This window comes from Topomyia yanbarensis, chromosome 2, assembly GCF_030247195.1.
Source record: "Topomyia yanbarensis strain Yona2022 chromosome 2, ASM3024719v1, whole genome shotgun sequence".
Classification (NCBI taxonomy): domain Eukaryota; kingdom Metazoa; phylum Arthropoda; class Insecta; order Diptera; family Culicidae; genus Topomyia; species Topomyia yanbarensis.
This window is the reverse complement of record NC_080671.1, coordinates 334,567,019-334,583,703: the sequence shown is the minus strand read 5'-3', so window position 1 is coordinate 334,583,703 and position 16,685 is coordinate 334,567,019. Positions and strand designations below refer to the sequence as shown.

At 35.6% G+C, this 16,685-nt stretch overlaps 2 protein-coding genes across 2 annotated transcripts in view; both read right to left on the bottom strand.

Annotated features, from left to right (window-relative positions):
• The window catches only part of LOC131680599 (uncharacterized), a 34,100-nt gene that overhangs the window by 5,915 nt on the left and 11,500 nt on the right, over positions 1 to 16,685 (bottom strand). Inside the window, exons 5-9 of the mRNA XM_058961312.1 lie at positions 11,728 to 12,069; positions 11,505 to 11,670; positions 10,912 to 11,407; positions 10,752 to 10,850; positions 954 to 1,107 (exon numbers count right to left, since the gene is read on the bottom strand). Coding sequence (XP_058817295.1) covers positions 954 to 1,107; positions 10,752 to 10,850; positions 10,912 to 11,407; positions 11,505 to 11,670; positions 11,728 to 12,069 — 1,257 coding nt within the window. The remainder of the gene's footprint in view (positions 1 to 953; positions 1,108 to 10,751; positions 10,851 to 10,911; positions 11,408 to 11,504; positions 11,671 to 11,727; positions 12,070 to 16,685) is intronic.
• Positions 10,710 to 12,162, bottom strand: LOC131683968 (uncharacterized). The gene is made up of 4 exons (XM_058966394.1): positions 11,728 to 12,162; positions 11,505 to 11,670; positions 10,912 to 11,407; positions 10,710 to 10,850 (listed from the first exon to the last, which is right to left on the bottom strand). Exons 1-4 carry the CDS (start codon positions 12,090 to 12,092, stop codon positions 10,738 to 10,740), a joined length of 1,140 nt encoding a protein of 379 aa, XP_058822377.1. The 5' UTR covers positions 12,093 to 12,162; the 3' UTR covers positions 10,710 to 10,737.

The following is a 16,685-nucleotide window of genomic DNA, read 5'->3' as shown; positions in this document are numbered from 1 at the left end:
TTCTTCACATTAATTTATTTCAATACCACAGCGCCTGCTGGATACAGTATGGAATCTAAGAAGACAAAAATTCAATAATTCTTTGAATCCAGGGGTTAAAAAGTAAAAAGCTAAAAGTTTAGCAAATTATATAAAAAAGTTTAGCAAATTATATAAAAAGAATAATCTTAGGGATTCGGATCCCTGAGAACTTATAGGAATTATTCAGAAATTAAGTACTTCTGGATCAATGAATTTGTCAATCTTTAATTTCAGCACTTCGAAAATTCAGGAACACATTAACTTCATAATACCTGATACTAGACCAGTACTATTAGATATAGTCAGAAAAGAAGTTTAGAAGATGTCATTATTAAATTAGCACAGATTTCAGAAGTCCTGAAAGGTAGAACCTTAAAAAATAATGTTCAAATCCAGGAATAGTAGATTTCATAATATTAAAATACAGATAAATCGGGATCTGCATCATTCAATGATTTCAGCCTTACCCACTATCTGGATAATTTAAAAGAATTTTAAATTTCTCGATTTTTAAATCTCCATATTCATAGATTTGTAAATAGATTCATTCTTGTATTCATTCTCTAATTTCTGTAATTATGGTTTCCATTGATTCTACAATTTTGAATTCCGTGATTCTTTCTTGGTTTCTGACTAACAAAGCTTCTATTTTATAGACACATATTCATTCCAGAATCAGAATCACCGAACTGAACAATTGGACTGAAAATGAATCTTTTATGACAGCACATTTAATAACATTAATTTCCAAGATATGCAAACTGAAAATTTTCTTGCCAAATAAAATGTTTGATGAAAAAAAGTGTAATTTATAACAATTTAGCCATAATCTATTTAAAATTTGAGCACCCTATGCTGGTATTGTCCCTTAAGTCAACGATGCGGAAATTAACTTTTAGAATTAATTGTCTGTACTTAGTTTTTTTACCTACCTGTGGTTATTGCTTCCAGTGACATAATTGACTTTAACTCGCAATATATCGCTCGAATAGTTCTCTCCTTTGCCCAACGCCATCACTACACTGAACTCTTTAACATTAATCACCCTTTCGCATTGTTCCTTGCGCAGAACATCCTCCAGATACTCTTTTGTAATATAGGAATACTTTTCTAAAATACTGTTTTCTTCCATAGTGTGCACAGATTTTAAGCCGGCTGTTCCACAAATTAGCTACTCCAACAATGCCCCAATCGATCGTCAATGCCGCAACGTGGGCCCTGAAACGTCGGTTTTAATTTGTTTTATATCAGCTGAGCATAAGTGATAAGCGAACAGGTGTATCTTCTACTCTGCTGTTGAAGTTTGTAACTGTAGGGGTCAGCATCAATGAGCAATATTGTGAAATAAACGCCCCGCGCGTATCGTAGCGCTTATTCGCGTTAGCACGCTGTTCATGTGTAGCGACTCCAATACGAACTTCGTTGCCCTAGTAGTAGGACGTAACAAATTCACTGTCAGAACTTTTCATTTGCTAATACTTTGAGTTTGGTACTAATATTGTTGTTTTCAGTAGTTACCTGATTGTTGACAGAAGTTGTTACATTGAGCATTCAGTTGAAATTTTGTTATATCCTGTCGGTCGGGTTAACAGAACAGCGAATGTTTCCAGATATTAGTGGAAGTTTGGTGGCTTCTATGATGTGTAGGATAGACTTTGTAGCGCATGATCAACAGCATATCGGGTTCAAATGTTCAATCTTGTGCAGTCGAAATAGTTTTAAATAGTAGTAATCCTTCCAGAATACTGCTTGGTTTTACTAAGCATGTACACATTGAACATTACTGTTAAGGCTGCTTTGACTTAGAAAAAGCAACAACCAACACTTGCTACGTGATTTTGAGGTTCGGCTTAGAGGAACGCATATTTCCGTTTTGGTTCTCTGCTTTCTTTTTGCGTTGGTCAGTATTCTTCATATATCATTCATATGCGTGCCATGCCAACTTATTTACGTTTTGCCGGAGTGTATATCTCAATGTGATGTGTTTATTTAACGTTTAGGGTGGTACCATAAGTAAAAGCAAATAAGAACAGCATTATTTTTCGAATCATATGTATTGGTAGCTTCATTGTATAAAACAAGAGAAGTACCAAATAGAGTCGAATTGATGTTCAAATGCCTCCAAAGATGTAGTTACATACATCGTATGGTACATCTGACACTTCTGCAGTGGATAGACTTACCAAATGCCAAAGGCAATGACAATTCGTTATTGAACTCTGGTAATTTAAATAGTAATTACACACAGAAAAAAAATGTTGGTAAAAATAAGAGTGTTTCACTCTTAGCAAAAAACAACCAACGTATACTCTTAGTTTAAAAATAAAATTTTTGTTTTGAGTACTATTCTTCATTTGCTTAAAAGGAAAACTTTTACTTTGATTATTATTCTTGATTAATTTAAAAGTTTTACTTTCAACCTAATAGTTGGCGTTGGATGTTTTTTGCTAAGAGCGGAACACTCTTACTTTTACCAATATTTTTTTCTGTGTGTAGCTTAGGGTGTCCCAAAATGACATCATGTTAAAAAAGTCATCGGGCTCACTTCTTAAATGAAAGGTTAGGGTATTGGGACCACTTTCTTCTTCGGAGTGAGTTTGCTAAAACGCTTCCTACTGGTGGCGACTTTTGATTTTTTGAAAAATGGGCCGATTTTGGATAAAATTTCAAATTTATGCCTGTTGAAGTAGTCCTGAACTGTCTTAGATTTTTTTTCAGCATTTTTTATTTTTCTAGAGATCCAAACGGGGAAGTTTGGTTAGTTAGTTTGTACAAATTTGGAATTATAAGAGCGGCAGGGCCATTAAAACTTAGTAAAAAGTGAAATTTTTGGTGCTTTTCAGTATTTTTTCTTCAAAACTGGGTATCTACAAAATTTTAAAAGTACCGAAAACACTATATAGTTGAGCCGAAATCAGGGGCGTAATTTTGCTGAAGAAAGTGTATAGCTATGGCTAATGGGGTATGAGTTATTTAAGTTTTTGTTAGATAACCTTTGACATTTTTAGCAATTTATCAAAAATAATGCTGTTTCAAAATGTAAATCAGTTCAAATGTGCTTTGACCACACATTGGTTTTCGAAAAATAGAAGGAAAATCATGAAAAATGACGTTTTCTGTACGTCTTTAGTATGTCAGGACGAGGTTTAATGAGCATCTGATGATTTTTTTTTTGTAACCTCAATTATAAAAATAATAACTTTGCTAATGACGCCAAGTCTCTAATTATTTTTTGAAGAAGTAATTCTCCATAATTACTTCTAGGAGGCATCTTCAACAAAACGATTGTGTCAGAAGATGCGCTGTATTCTGTTGTAAAACTTTTTCGAGGATATATGCCCCAAATTTGACTATTTCGGAATTATGTGATCTAAACAGTAAATATCAGTTTTTCAACACTCAAGTCACCTCACTCTTCTGCATTTTTCTACACTTCAAAGTTCCTAACATGAAAATAAGACTTTATATACAAAATGTAAGTACGTTAATCAATTCAGCCTTCAAATATACGCCATAACTTGCCATTAACTCGACATATTTGTTTAATTTTAGTGATTTTCAAACCCGCTAGGTGGCTATTAGTATACAAAATATTTTAAAAAAAAATCGTCAAATGCTCATAAAAACCGATTCTGGTGTACTAGAGACAAGCGAAAAACGCCATTTTTCATCATTTTCCTTCTATTTTCCGAAAAAGAATATGCGGACTAAGCCCACTTAAGTTGTTTTATTTTGTAGAACAGTGTTATTTTTTATGAATATAAAATGTCAAAAGGTTATTTAACAAAAACGTAAATAACTTATACCCCATTGGCCGTAGCTATACACTTTCTTCAGCAAAATTACGCCCCTAAATTCGGCTCAACTATATAAAGTGTTTTCTGTACTTTTAAAATTTTGTAGATACCCAGTTTTGAAGAAAAAATACTGAAAGACACCAAAAATTTCACTTTTTACTAAGTTTTAATGGCCCTGCCGCTCTTATAATTCCAAATTTGTACAAACTAACTAACCAAACTTCTCCGTTTGGATCTCCAGAAAAATAAAAAATGCTGAAAAAAGATCTAAGACAGTTCAGGACCACTTCAACAGGCATAAATTTGAAATTTTATCCAAAATTGGCCCATTTTTCAAAAAATCAAAAGTCGCCACCAGTAGGAAGCGTTTTAGCAAACTCACTCCGAAGAAGAAAGTGGTCCCAATACCCTAGCCTTTCATTTAAGAAGTGAGCCCGATGACTTTTTTAACATGATGTCATTTCGGGACACCCTAGTGTAGCTCCACATGCGAAATTTGAGCTTTTCCTAAAGCTCTAGCTCACTTATAAGAGTTTTCATGTTTCTATATTAATATGAATATATGAAAAATCGAAAGTAAGAAGTCAAAATTCAAGAAAAAAATCTCACAGGGTATGCTTCAAAATTGAAGGCCGGGTTTATTTTATTAACAGCTTGAAGGTTGTATATTGATTGGAAATTACCGGACAAAGTTGTTTAACTTTGAAGGTCAATAGATTTTTGAAAATATTCTATACTAAGTATGGGCGATAAAAAGAGGCAACACAATGTTACCAAATGCATCATTTGCTCTCCTTAAACCATAACTGTCCTTACACCTGAAACTGCGGTGTGCCGAAAAAGTCAATTATTGTACCGGTCTAGTGGTTACGCGTATAAAATTGACTTATGAATCATCCAATGTTAACTCATAGTAAAGCGGATCCTACACGAAGCAAAAGTATAATCAAGACAAATATAAAAAAAATCTTTTGTATCAGGTTGTCAAGAAATAAACTTAGTTTTTATATTTGCTTTTATTGTCTTGGAAATATTTACATTTTTAAATTTAGTTAATCTCCATGGTACACAAAAACCACGGCCAGCGTATCGAAAACTTTTCAATTCTGTTGGTTTCGAACTTTTCATCCTTAGGGGTCAAGAACTCATCAATTACCACATCGAGATCTATATTTTGATTGATTTTTTTCCTTTTAAAGAAGAGTCCAGCAATCGAAACAGATAATAGTCGGATTCGTTTATTTGTTTATTTATTTATTTTCCAACTGACTTTGTAGTTTATTAAAATTTCCTTATAATTAATTAGTAACACAACATCGAACATTATGCAACAATTATGGCGAGTCAATATGTACAATACACTCCATAAACAAGAAATTTTCACTGTTCCCCATACGTTCATGCATTGTGATTTAATTGCGAATGTTTTATAGTTATAATGTTCCACCGTTACCCTCTCTCCCCTAATCCTACCAAAGGCATACACGGAAAAAATGGTTCATAAAATAGTGATAAAGTGCCATGAAATCGCAACAAACACGTTTTTACGTTACGAAAACAGGATCGTGAACCAAGTTCATGTGTTTTAAATTATGTTCAATTTCCCTTCAGTAACGCTTATATATCGCCTTTATAAGTGGATGTTTTTGTTTTGTGAATTTCAGTAACGGGTTTCAGCCATGTCATTACCAAATCGAATTTCTGTGCGCGAACTAGTTCGCAACTTTATGAGCATTATGCGTAAAACCAACAGTTAACTTGTGATGTTATTCATCGATTTAGAAACATTATTCAGATCCGACTATACGACGTGAACTGATTCATGATTTATTACATCTCGAACATGATCTGGTTTTAGTAATTGTGAACTAGTTCACAAAATCAAAACATATTTTTGCGTGAACTATTTCACAAAACTCAGAATTTTAATCATGAATCCTTTCAATCATCGTGAACTAGTTCATGATTTCTAATATGTTGGGCACGGTTCAATATTCGCTCGTAAAATAGTTCACAACATATTATTCATGTATACGTGAACTGACTCATGATTGCTAGTGAATTAATCACGACACACCATCCGTGTTCGTTCACAAAATCATAAAATATTTAGCTTTTTGTGAATTGGTTCATTATTCCTAGTATATTAGTTACAACTTACCATTCGTGCTCGTGAAATAGTTCGCAAAACTGGAAAATATTATTTTTATATATTTGTGCCCGTGAAATAGTTCACAAAATCATAAAATATTACTCATGTATTCGGGATAAGGTTCATGATTCGTAGTATATTAGATATTACTCGTCATATGTGCCAGTGATATAGTTCACAAAACCATGAAACATGATTTATGCAATTGCAAACAGGTTGCATGAGTCCTGGAATAATAGTCACGCCTGACCATGCATGCCCATAAAATAATTTTCAAAATCATAAAATACTAGCTAATACCCATCGCGCGTTGCTGCGACTTTCAACGAAATAGGAGGAAAACACAATTTGTTCCGAAACGCCATCTGGCGGGCAGATAATCCCCAACCAATAGCGCACAAACACGCTCCATAACAAATGCCTACTACGTACAAATTTTTACGGCAATCGGTGAAGCCGTTTGGGAGTCTATAAATCATATACATACAAACATTGACTTTTATATACATAAATTATTCATATATTCATGTATATTGTATGTTAACTGGTTCATGATTCCTATTACAATATTCACAACTAATCACGTGATCGTGAGCTAGTTTTCATTTTCTCGTGAACTATTTCACAAAATTTTGGAATTTTCATGAAGTATCATATAGTTTTGCCCAGCTTCTAGCGACTAATAAAAATGCGAGCAGCATATAGGGTGATGAGCCCATTATCGCTATGTTTCTATTATCACGCTACCCATTTGAAGCCGTTGGTTAGAGCAGTGTCTGCCATCTTTGTTTAACGCATTGAGTCAAATGGTAGCGCAACAATAGGGGCACTCGATTCGTGTTTTCGTTGCGCTCAAACACGAGAATTTCACTGTTTTCAGCGCATGTGTTATTATCTTGGTACTTAACAGCGAAGCAAAGCTGTTGATGCCAATCTGTACGCATTCCATTGTTTGTAGGCCGAGTAATTAATGATTCAGTGAGGCGCCCTCCTTAGAATGGTGAAAATAGGCACTTCACCCTATATAAAACTATTAGGATATTGAACATCGTTATTCATTTCAGAAGGTTCCATGTGATGTCCGGACAGAAAACGAAAACAGCACTGTGCATCAACAATTCCATACAGAGCCACAAATCGTGTTCGTGATATAGTTCATAAATCAAGATACCGGGAATCAGTCACATGTTTAAGATCCAGCTCATATTGCCACATCACGAGTAAAAAATCCGACGGTCGCATTACTCCACGTGGAAAATTCGAAAGTGAGCTCAAGAATAAAATATTACGATAACGAGCGCATAACGACAATCGTAACAAAGATCCTGAAATTATGAACACATATCGAGACTAAAATACCAAAAATCGTGAAAAGAATATCACAATAATCTGAATAGAAATTAAGAAAATCATGAATAAAGTCATGATTTCAAGACTTTGTCTTGATTTTCTTAATTTCTATTCACGTTATCGTGATATATAACAGAAACCGCGCTACTCTGCCAGAAAATTCTGATAGTAAACTCATGAATTAAATATCATGGTAACGTTAAGAGCAATTATGAAAATCGCGATAAAGCTCCTGCAATCATGAACAGCGTTTAAATGTCGGTTGATATACATTATACAAACCAGTGTAGCCCTATATTATGAACAAGAACCATAACAAAAACTAAACATGTTCAGGGTACAATCACAGTAACCCAACCAAACATTGGAATGTGACGTCTTGTATATTTTTTAAGCGAACAAATTCATATTTTCAGGAACTTGGTCACGATTTTCGCATATCATTCGGTTCACGAAATCGTGATTTTTTGTTAATGAAGCTATGAACGGATTTTTCTCGTGTACCTTAAAGTCTCTTATTTCCGTCAATATCATGTTTTGCTACAAGTCAAAGTAATAATATGCTTTAAAAATGGTTCGTTTTCATTTCGGGAATGAAAAAAATCCGCTTTTCGTGAGGAACCCATTTTCCAGGTTCCAGGCTTTCTCCATTGCATAGTGGTGCAGAATGCAAATTTAGCAGGAATTTTTACTAAAAATAAAAAACTTAGCCTTACGGGCCGTATGTCCTTGGGAAATTTTCGTAGTTTGTAAGCATCTTCCTTTTTCAAAACAACAGCAAATTTTACCAATATCAAAAAATAAATAAATTTCAATCTTTCTAGATAGAACCATACTACTTTCAGTGAAGTTGTAGAACGGCAAATTTTAGGAAAGTTTTCCGATGACACATAGGCTCAACCTGTCATATTTGCTGAAAATTCCTAATATTTTTCGATCCGCAACAGTGTCCGGTTATTTGAGCGAAAGCCATTTGGCAGAATGCTACTTGGCCGAAAGAGCCTATCGACCGAAAGGGCCTATTGGCCGAAAAGGCCTATTGGCGGAATGGGTCAGTTGGCCGAAAGGGCCGTTTGCCTGAATGCCGTTTGGCTGAATGCCGTTTGGCTGAATGCCGTTTGGCTGAATGCCATTGGGCCGACTGGGTTTTGCTCCTAGAATTTTTTGGCCGAAAGTAATACTTATAATTACCATATTGCCTGAATGACCGTAATAGAGAAATGCATAGATACAACCTGATTAGTACGAATGTGATTTGTTGTTTTAAATTGAATACTGTTTATTTATTCTTATATTTTAACATGAGCTGTTCATTATATACATTTGTTTTATGTTTTTAGGCAAAATGAATAATATTATCTGTGTCCTATTTTCAGACAGAGAGATAAGTATTAACAGACACCATGTTTATTAATCATCAGCGTGAAAAAAAACATATTTTTTGCGATTTTTTTAGAGCTTTGCGTGAAGTGAATTGATCAGAACTTTTATATATTATTGTGTATTATTTCAATAACATGCTGTAATTTTTCTATGAAAAAATATCGACAAACGACTAGGTGACGAAGCTTTTTGTAGAACGGAAAAAAACATGAATTGAGGTGGTACCTTCTATTCAAAAAGTACTTAAACGATTTCTTTCAAACTTTGCATACACATTCTATGAAAAGAATATCTAACTCCCACGTTGAGTTTTCGAGATATTTTTCTTTTTTACTCATTTTAAATAAAAACTTCTATTTTGCACGAAAAATTCTGCCTTTTTATGGTTACTCATACCCCCTTAATCGAAAAATCATCTGAAAACTCAACGTAGGGGATACATACTTTTAACATAGAATGTGTATGCAAAGTTGGAAGAAATTGGTTTAGTAGTTTTTGAATGACAGGTAACACCGCAAATCATGTTTTGCCTTTCTCATATAGAAAGGTTTGTGCAATCATTCTGAAAACCGTCAACCTAATTTTTTGACTGGCATAAGGTTTCTGGATTTTAACAGGAGCGTAGTTGAGGGTTCACTCCCCTTTTCTTTAAAATCCCCTTAAATCACCCCTCAGACTACCACCCCATCCAGCCCTCATACCCCCACCCCTCTCAATCCCATCATCTTTAAACCACCACTAGCATGCCAAATTAAGCTGGGGAGTCCTCCTTCGCCCTCCTCACACACCCACCCCCGCATGACAAAATGAATTAGCAAGCAGATAACATTGAACTAATGCTGATCAGGGTTTCCAAAATTATATCTGTATTTTTGTCCTAAAAAATATTTTCATCTGTATTTATTCTTCGAAAAATCTGTGTCGATATCTGTATCGAATTAGTTGAGTCGTTTAACCTGGATTTTGCTGGATTATCTATCGAAGATATTAATTGTTGTGGGTTAAATCAGTCAAGCAAGCATCTGTCTACGTCTTCATAAAAAAACACTACAAATCGTTCTGATGTTTTACATCCAGAAACTTGAACTTTACCGATGAGCAGAATGGAAAAATAATTTTCTTCTTCATTTAAATACTTTTGTTGATATATAATGTCGACCCATGTAGCTATCGAATTTTCGGACAAAAAATTGAGAATTAATAAAGTCACAGAGCATTACAATTAACGTTTCTGGAAACAGACTTCAGCCAGGCGTTTGCTGGGTGCTAACCTGAGTGTATTACAAACCTTTACCTTTCAGAATGTGCAACCACTCTAAAAAGTAAAAATATATTTTAATATGGAGGGCTCAGCTGAGAGAGACACAGAGGATGTATTACTGGAACTGAAAAAAAATATTTCAACAAATAGTTTTTGTAACATCATTTCTCAAAAATCTGCATATCTGCACATACACACAAAAATCTGTATATCTGCACATACATATTCTTGGTCTGAAAATGGCTGAAAAATCTGTATAAATGCAGATTATTCTGTATTTTTGGTAACCCTGATGCTGATTAGGCTAATTAAGTAAAAAAAATATCATTTGTTTCAAGTGTTTCACCGTCGATACGTATCTCATCAAGTTCGTAGCTGGCAACCAATTGTGTATAAGTGCAAAGTGTACTAAGAATGTAATGGACATTTCCACAATTATGTTGAACATAACCAGCCAACGCGCCATAGTTTAGAGAAATGAGAAAGGCACAATTGCACCACTAGGTGGATTAAAACAGGTTTTTCAATATCTGAACGGTTCATATAATTTAAGTTTAAGGAAACGTTATAAATGGGAATCGCAGTGAAATTTTTGAATTTTATTTTTTATTCTAAATAGATAGATGAAACAATGCTGGAACAATTTTTATTCTCTGTTCCGAAGGTCGCACCGCATCTTAAAACATTTTTCCTTTAATTTTTACTTAGTTGGTTACATTATTTCAGTTTATTAATTGGTGGATCGTTGGACTTTTATTATATTAATTTATTTATTAGTTCAGTATACCTTTGTACAATAAGTGCATCATATCGGTTCGAATCATAGACTGATATTGGTCGATCTTCAAATCTGAGTCTCCCAGCTGTTCAACGTCATGAAACACCTCTGAAAAGATGGAAAGACGATAGGTCTATGTTGAATGTTTTATCTCGTGCTGAAAACCTACCGAGAAACCCTTTTCTGAGCAGCTCTATGTGCAAATCAACTAGACTCGGAACGGTGCCCAGGAAACCGATCTTGTTCAATATTTCGACAAAGTGCTGATAGTACTGGTAGATGATTTCATCGCGCTTGGCTACCTTAACGTCATGCTTGACGACTAAATCCAGCAAATAGAGCAAATCTATGGCCGGCGATCCCCAATGGCAGCGTTGAAAATCGATTAGCATCGTCTTCATGACTAGCCCAGTGGAGTTGACTTTATAAAAAAGATTTTTTGGATGGATCGCTCCATGGTTGAGGACATTATATCCGTGTGATTTGGAGTTTGCCTTGAGTACCTGTTTCAACTTTTCCTGCACAGAGGCTTCAAGGAGTTGGAATTTCAGGGAAAACTTTTCACAATTCGCCCAGGTTTCAACTTCATCCGCGAAGCTTGTAAAACTGTTACCGGGCAGGTCTTGCACTTTGTTCAGTGATTTGAAGGTTGAGAGATCAATAGACTGAAAGTTAGTAAAGTTATTGAATAAATTTCTGGAATTTGTCGTTAAGTGTGGATACCTTTTGGACGACTTACGGTTTTTCCACACAAGAACTTACCGTTTCGTTTAAAAAGTAGGATAAGGCATGAAACTTTGCAATGGCATGAACTGTTGCTGTAACATCTTCATACGTGCTTCTGTACTTTTTGAACGACAGCCAACCCAATGGATGAACATTTTCGAGGATAAGGATAGTGTTGGGTTTGGGGCTCGCGTGGATCAATCTGTTGATAATTAGTAAAGAATAGTCTGACTTACGTAACAGACGAAAGTTTACAAACCTTGGAAAATCAATGCATTCTCCAACATCTTTCAACGTTTTCACCATTGCCGGTAACACTTCGTTGTACATCCTCACTTCTGTATCCAGAATCGAGCTCTCATTAGACAACCCATTTTCGCTGGGTATTATTTTCGTAATCAAATTGATGGCCTGCTCGTTGTGGAATCGTTTCGAGCGATAGTGAACCGTCGTTCGGAACAAAACACTCGCTCTCCGATCACCGTGAACCGCTTCCGGGCGTAATTTGCACCCATGGCACAGCCATAAGGAAGGGTCATTTTGAGCCTTTCGGATCACTTCCAGTAGGAAGTCGTTATGCAACCAACCTGGAGCTGTTTCACTGTCTGCGATACAATGGCTCATGTTGTTGGGTATATGCACTTGGGAAGACTAGCGCCAGAACTTGATCGATATGACCAGCCGAAGCTATTGGCTTCATACTGTCCAGTTTTGAATGATTGATGGATTACCTATTGAATTCAATTGAGTGCGATGATAACAGGGTCCCTGGACACGGGATGAATAAAAGCACATGAGCTACAGCAGTATCGTACATTTGTGGAAAGGTGTTATCGAGATAGCGACCTATTGACTCTAGATGTAATGTGAGACATTTGATAAAGTGACAAATATTGTATTAGATAATTTTTCGCTTCTGGGGTTTATTTATTATAATAAAACATAAAATGTATCTTTCTTCTCTTGATTTACAAAATTATTTGAAATTTTCTAGGTCAAAGTCGTGTCTTGCCAATGCTGTCTGAGGTGTCTCAAATATGTTGGATGTCAGAACGTTGCGCAAATTCCACAAATAATTTAGTTATAGGTTTTGTGACTTTTGCGTGCAAAAGTTATTTTACCCATTTTCACCTTAGTGGATAAAAATTGGTTTTTACCCAAATCTTTCTCCTTATAAAGAAATATAAGATAGTGCATATTGCACTAGCTTGCTAAGTTGAATCAAATTTCGGCTCAATCCGAAATCTTTTTCTTGCCGGATATTACGCTTGTTTAGGTCACTAAGTTAGTGTCGAATTCTGATGAGACGTAGTCGAAACTAAATTTCCATAAATAACTGGAAGCCTTTTCTTGTGACTATTTTTACAGATCATAAATGTGAATTTAGCAGGAGTTTCCACTTTCTGTGGAATCTATAAATTTTTACTAGTAGAAACTTGTGCATAGTCGTCCATGCAGCGAAAGTAGCAAGAAGCATTTATTGTGATTGTGAGTGAAAAACTACTTCTTTTGGCTGAAGCAGTATCAGGCCGGCTTGGCGCTATAAAAATCAAAGTTCGGAATATGAGAACGATACTTTGCTCTGCAATGTTCTAGAGCAACTTTGTTGAAGTAACCAATTTTGTATCTCAAACACTGTTTTCGTTTTAGAATGATTTCCTTAACATAAAGGGTGTACGGAATTAAATGGCATCACGAGAAAAGGTCACACATTCAACCGCTCGTTTTTTCACTTTCAGGGAATAAAATAACACATTAAGCATTTCAGGGAATAAACAAAACAATTTCAATGTTTTTTTTATTAATGGTCATAACCACATCCAAATGCACGTACCTTCCTCTTAACACTGCACTTAAGAACTTGTATAACGTTTGGTCCAACTTATTTCCGTGTGGAAATTAATTTTTTCCTCATTTCTGTTCGAATTTGATTTCCTTAGGATATTTCCGGAGTACCTGCTTCACGACAGCCCAGTATTCCTTAATTGGCCGCAATTCCGCTGCATTCGGGGGATTAAGATACCTTGGCATGAAGTTAAGCTTCCTATCCTTGTTACATTCCAGAATATCTTTCGAGCAATATCACGAGCCCTATTCGACCAGAAAGGCCATCATGAGATCTCAGAAGTAGTTGGGGGCATTCTTTCAAATACATCTGCCCATTGACTAGACTGGTTGTCACGAACGGTTTATCCAATCGAGCAAATTCCCACCAAATCATGGCAAACTTTGGCCCTGAGCTTAATTCCATCCCCAATGCCTGTATGTTAACAACGAGTCCAAAAGCAATGACTACGATCTGTTCCGGTCAGATGACAGCAGTAAAAACCCGCTCCTATTATAGGCAACCGTCGCCACCCCACGCAGCTCGCTGTTCTACCGCTGAACCAGCAGGATATTACTTGCAGAACCATCTTAATATCTATTATCAGAACGTGAGAGGACTACGCATAAAAATTGCCAAGTTGTTCGTTGCTGTTTCAGATACCGAATATGATGTATGTTCTCACCGATACGTGGCTGAATAATAAAATCAATTTACTCTAGCTATTCGGCTCAAGGTACACGGTTTACCATGACGATCGCGGTCCAGACAGTACAGTGAAAAAAGTTTCACTGTACTGTCTGTACTTTCCGGCTATGCCTTTCCAGATCCTTCTGAATCTATGGAATAAAATTGAGTATGAATATCAATTTTTGATTAAATTATGGTGGAAAATCACATTCTTTTTTTCCCCTTTGTGTTAAAGCTGTACTGTAACCAACATCATACGTGAAAAATAGTTGTTAATGAGTGACAATTGACAAAAAACCGTCAGGGGGTCCATTATACATAAAGGGTTCATTATAGGCATAAAAACCGTAGTACTGGTTGTAGAATTTGTTGGTTTGAAGGAGATTATGTTGGTTTATTTAATACTGATATAAGTTTCTGCTGATGGTTTGATACTCGGGGCAAGCTGGGAAAACTTTTTACATATCATCGTATGTGCCGCTATGAACCAGATTAATTGAATAAAATGTGTATAACGGGATTTTACTTATTTTGTTGGCGAATTTCACTGCTCAACAAGTGAAATACTCCGTTAAAAGTAATGTCCTGGTACTACATTCGTTGTCGGTTATTATCATACGTGACAACTGCAGGGTTATTGCGAAAATTCCACTAAGAAATCTGGTTGGTTAAGGTTTGAACATATTATTTATAGGATATTCGCCTTAACTCTTTAATGCTGACATTCCAAGTGGAAGGTTTGAACATATTATTTATAGGATATTCGCCTTAACTCTCTAATGCTGACATTCCAAGTGGAATGTCAGCATTAGACTAGAAGTTGAACTGTGGAGTGAGTTCAACTTCTAGTCAGTCCAAAAAGTGTTTGTTAGCCGATTTGGCCTTTAATTGATTTTATTTGTGCATGCTTTAAAAGCTTTAAAGTGGCCTATTTCTAAAAATAAGCAGCTAGAGGATTGCATTTTGACACCCCTATATATGTACATAAAATATACCAGAAATACCTAAAGCTGATTTTAATGCAACTTTGAAGGAGATAGTGAAATTTGCAGCTTGCAGCATTCAAATTACCAGCCTAAGTGTATTCTACTTCATTTCGGTACCCATCTTTTTCTTTTTCATATAAATCAAATTTGAGTAATTGCAGTTCTGGTGAGAAGACTACGCATTGCGCACAGCCCTGAGACTTTCTGAGGTAAAAAAGTTTGTGGTCGCGTCTTCCTTCGGATGGAAAGCAAAGCCGTTGGTGCCGGTCCCTGTGTTGATGGACCGATGTCTAGGGTCTATATGGTGATGTCAACCCTTATAACTCGTAAGGATAAGAAGCTAACAACCGCGATGATGACACGGATGTGTATAACAACGAGAGAGAAAGAGAGATGATCTCCAAGATGCAATTAGCGAGGTAATTAATAGGTTTGTTTCAGTACACGGAAGTTACTCCAGAGCAAACAAGAGCTAAACATACTTGTTCCTTTTTACTCCGGTTTGCAACCAGAAGAAGAAACAAGGGAAGAAGAGAATACAGGAACTCCTGTTTGCTCCGGAGCGCTGGTCTCCGCGCGCTATTGCAAGTGGTACGCACGGGACCTCATGGACACTCATTATTCCATTCTGTACCAGAGTATGAAATTTCATACACAAAACCAAGACATTTCTTTATCATACCTGTTATACAATAAAGGCATCTTCAAACTTCTGGTCGCGATGGGTATTAGCTAGTAATTTAAAATGTGTATGTTCAATAATCTTTTTTATAAAATTCGATTGTGTTTCGAATGTCAAAGTTGGGCAAAATTCAAACCAAAATATGAACAAAACATATTATTAAATTTCATAAGCTGAGCTGAACCGATATCGTCTTTTCATAAGGCGAAATTATTTCCTCTTTAGCATCCGGAGGGGATTTACAACTTTCTCGTTGATTTTAACGATGAATCAGTGTATTCTAGGCCAATAAAAGCTTAACACACTGCAAATTAAACCTTGTTCTAACCAGAATATGCTTTTATGGAAATTTCCGTAAGCAAATGTTCTTTTTCGTAAAATAATTACAAAGTTTGAGGGAAAGATGATTGATGCAATGAATCTCTATCATGAGACGAAACGGCACGAGAATTGAGGGACCTGTTAAAATCAATCAAAAAAACTGATGAATGAATGAACTCGCAATTTTGAAGATATTATTCGATTCTGAGCTAAATATAAGGATAATAGCCGATTTTTCTTTATAATGATTTTGTGATACTCTAGCAGCCCAGCGAAATTTCACACATTAGTTTTTTTTCGCAACAAAACGTTCCAAAGAGGTTATTTTGTTTTTCCCACACTAATTTCGGCATAATATGAGGGATCACCAAGTATTGTACAAATAACCGAAAGATTTAACATAGCTGGTTTATAATGGGTTAATACTTATTTGTAAAATTCAATTTTTTTATCTTGTAAAATATAGACTCGCGACAAATAAGGACTCACGGTTCAGTTAAGCTAATGCATTTAGTTGTACAGAAAAACTATTTTTTTTTTAATTGCCGTAAAATACATGTGGGGAACTGGGCCAATTCTGACCTAGTAAGGGTTATCCACCTGTAGAATGGAACCTTGTCAACCGATTGTCAAAAATATTTTTTTTTCTGAGAGCCTGACCGATTGGGCACATTTTTTCTCAGATGGCTTTTAGCTATCTTTTATCTGAGTGT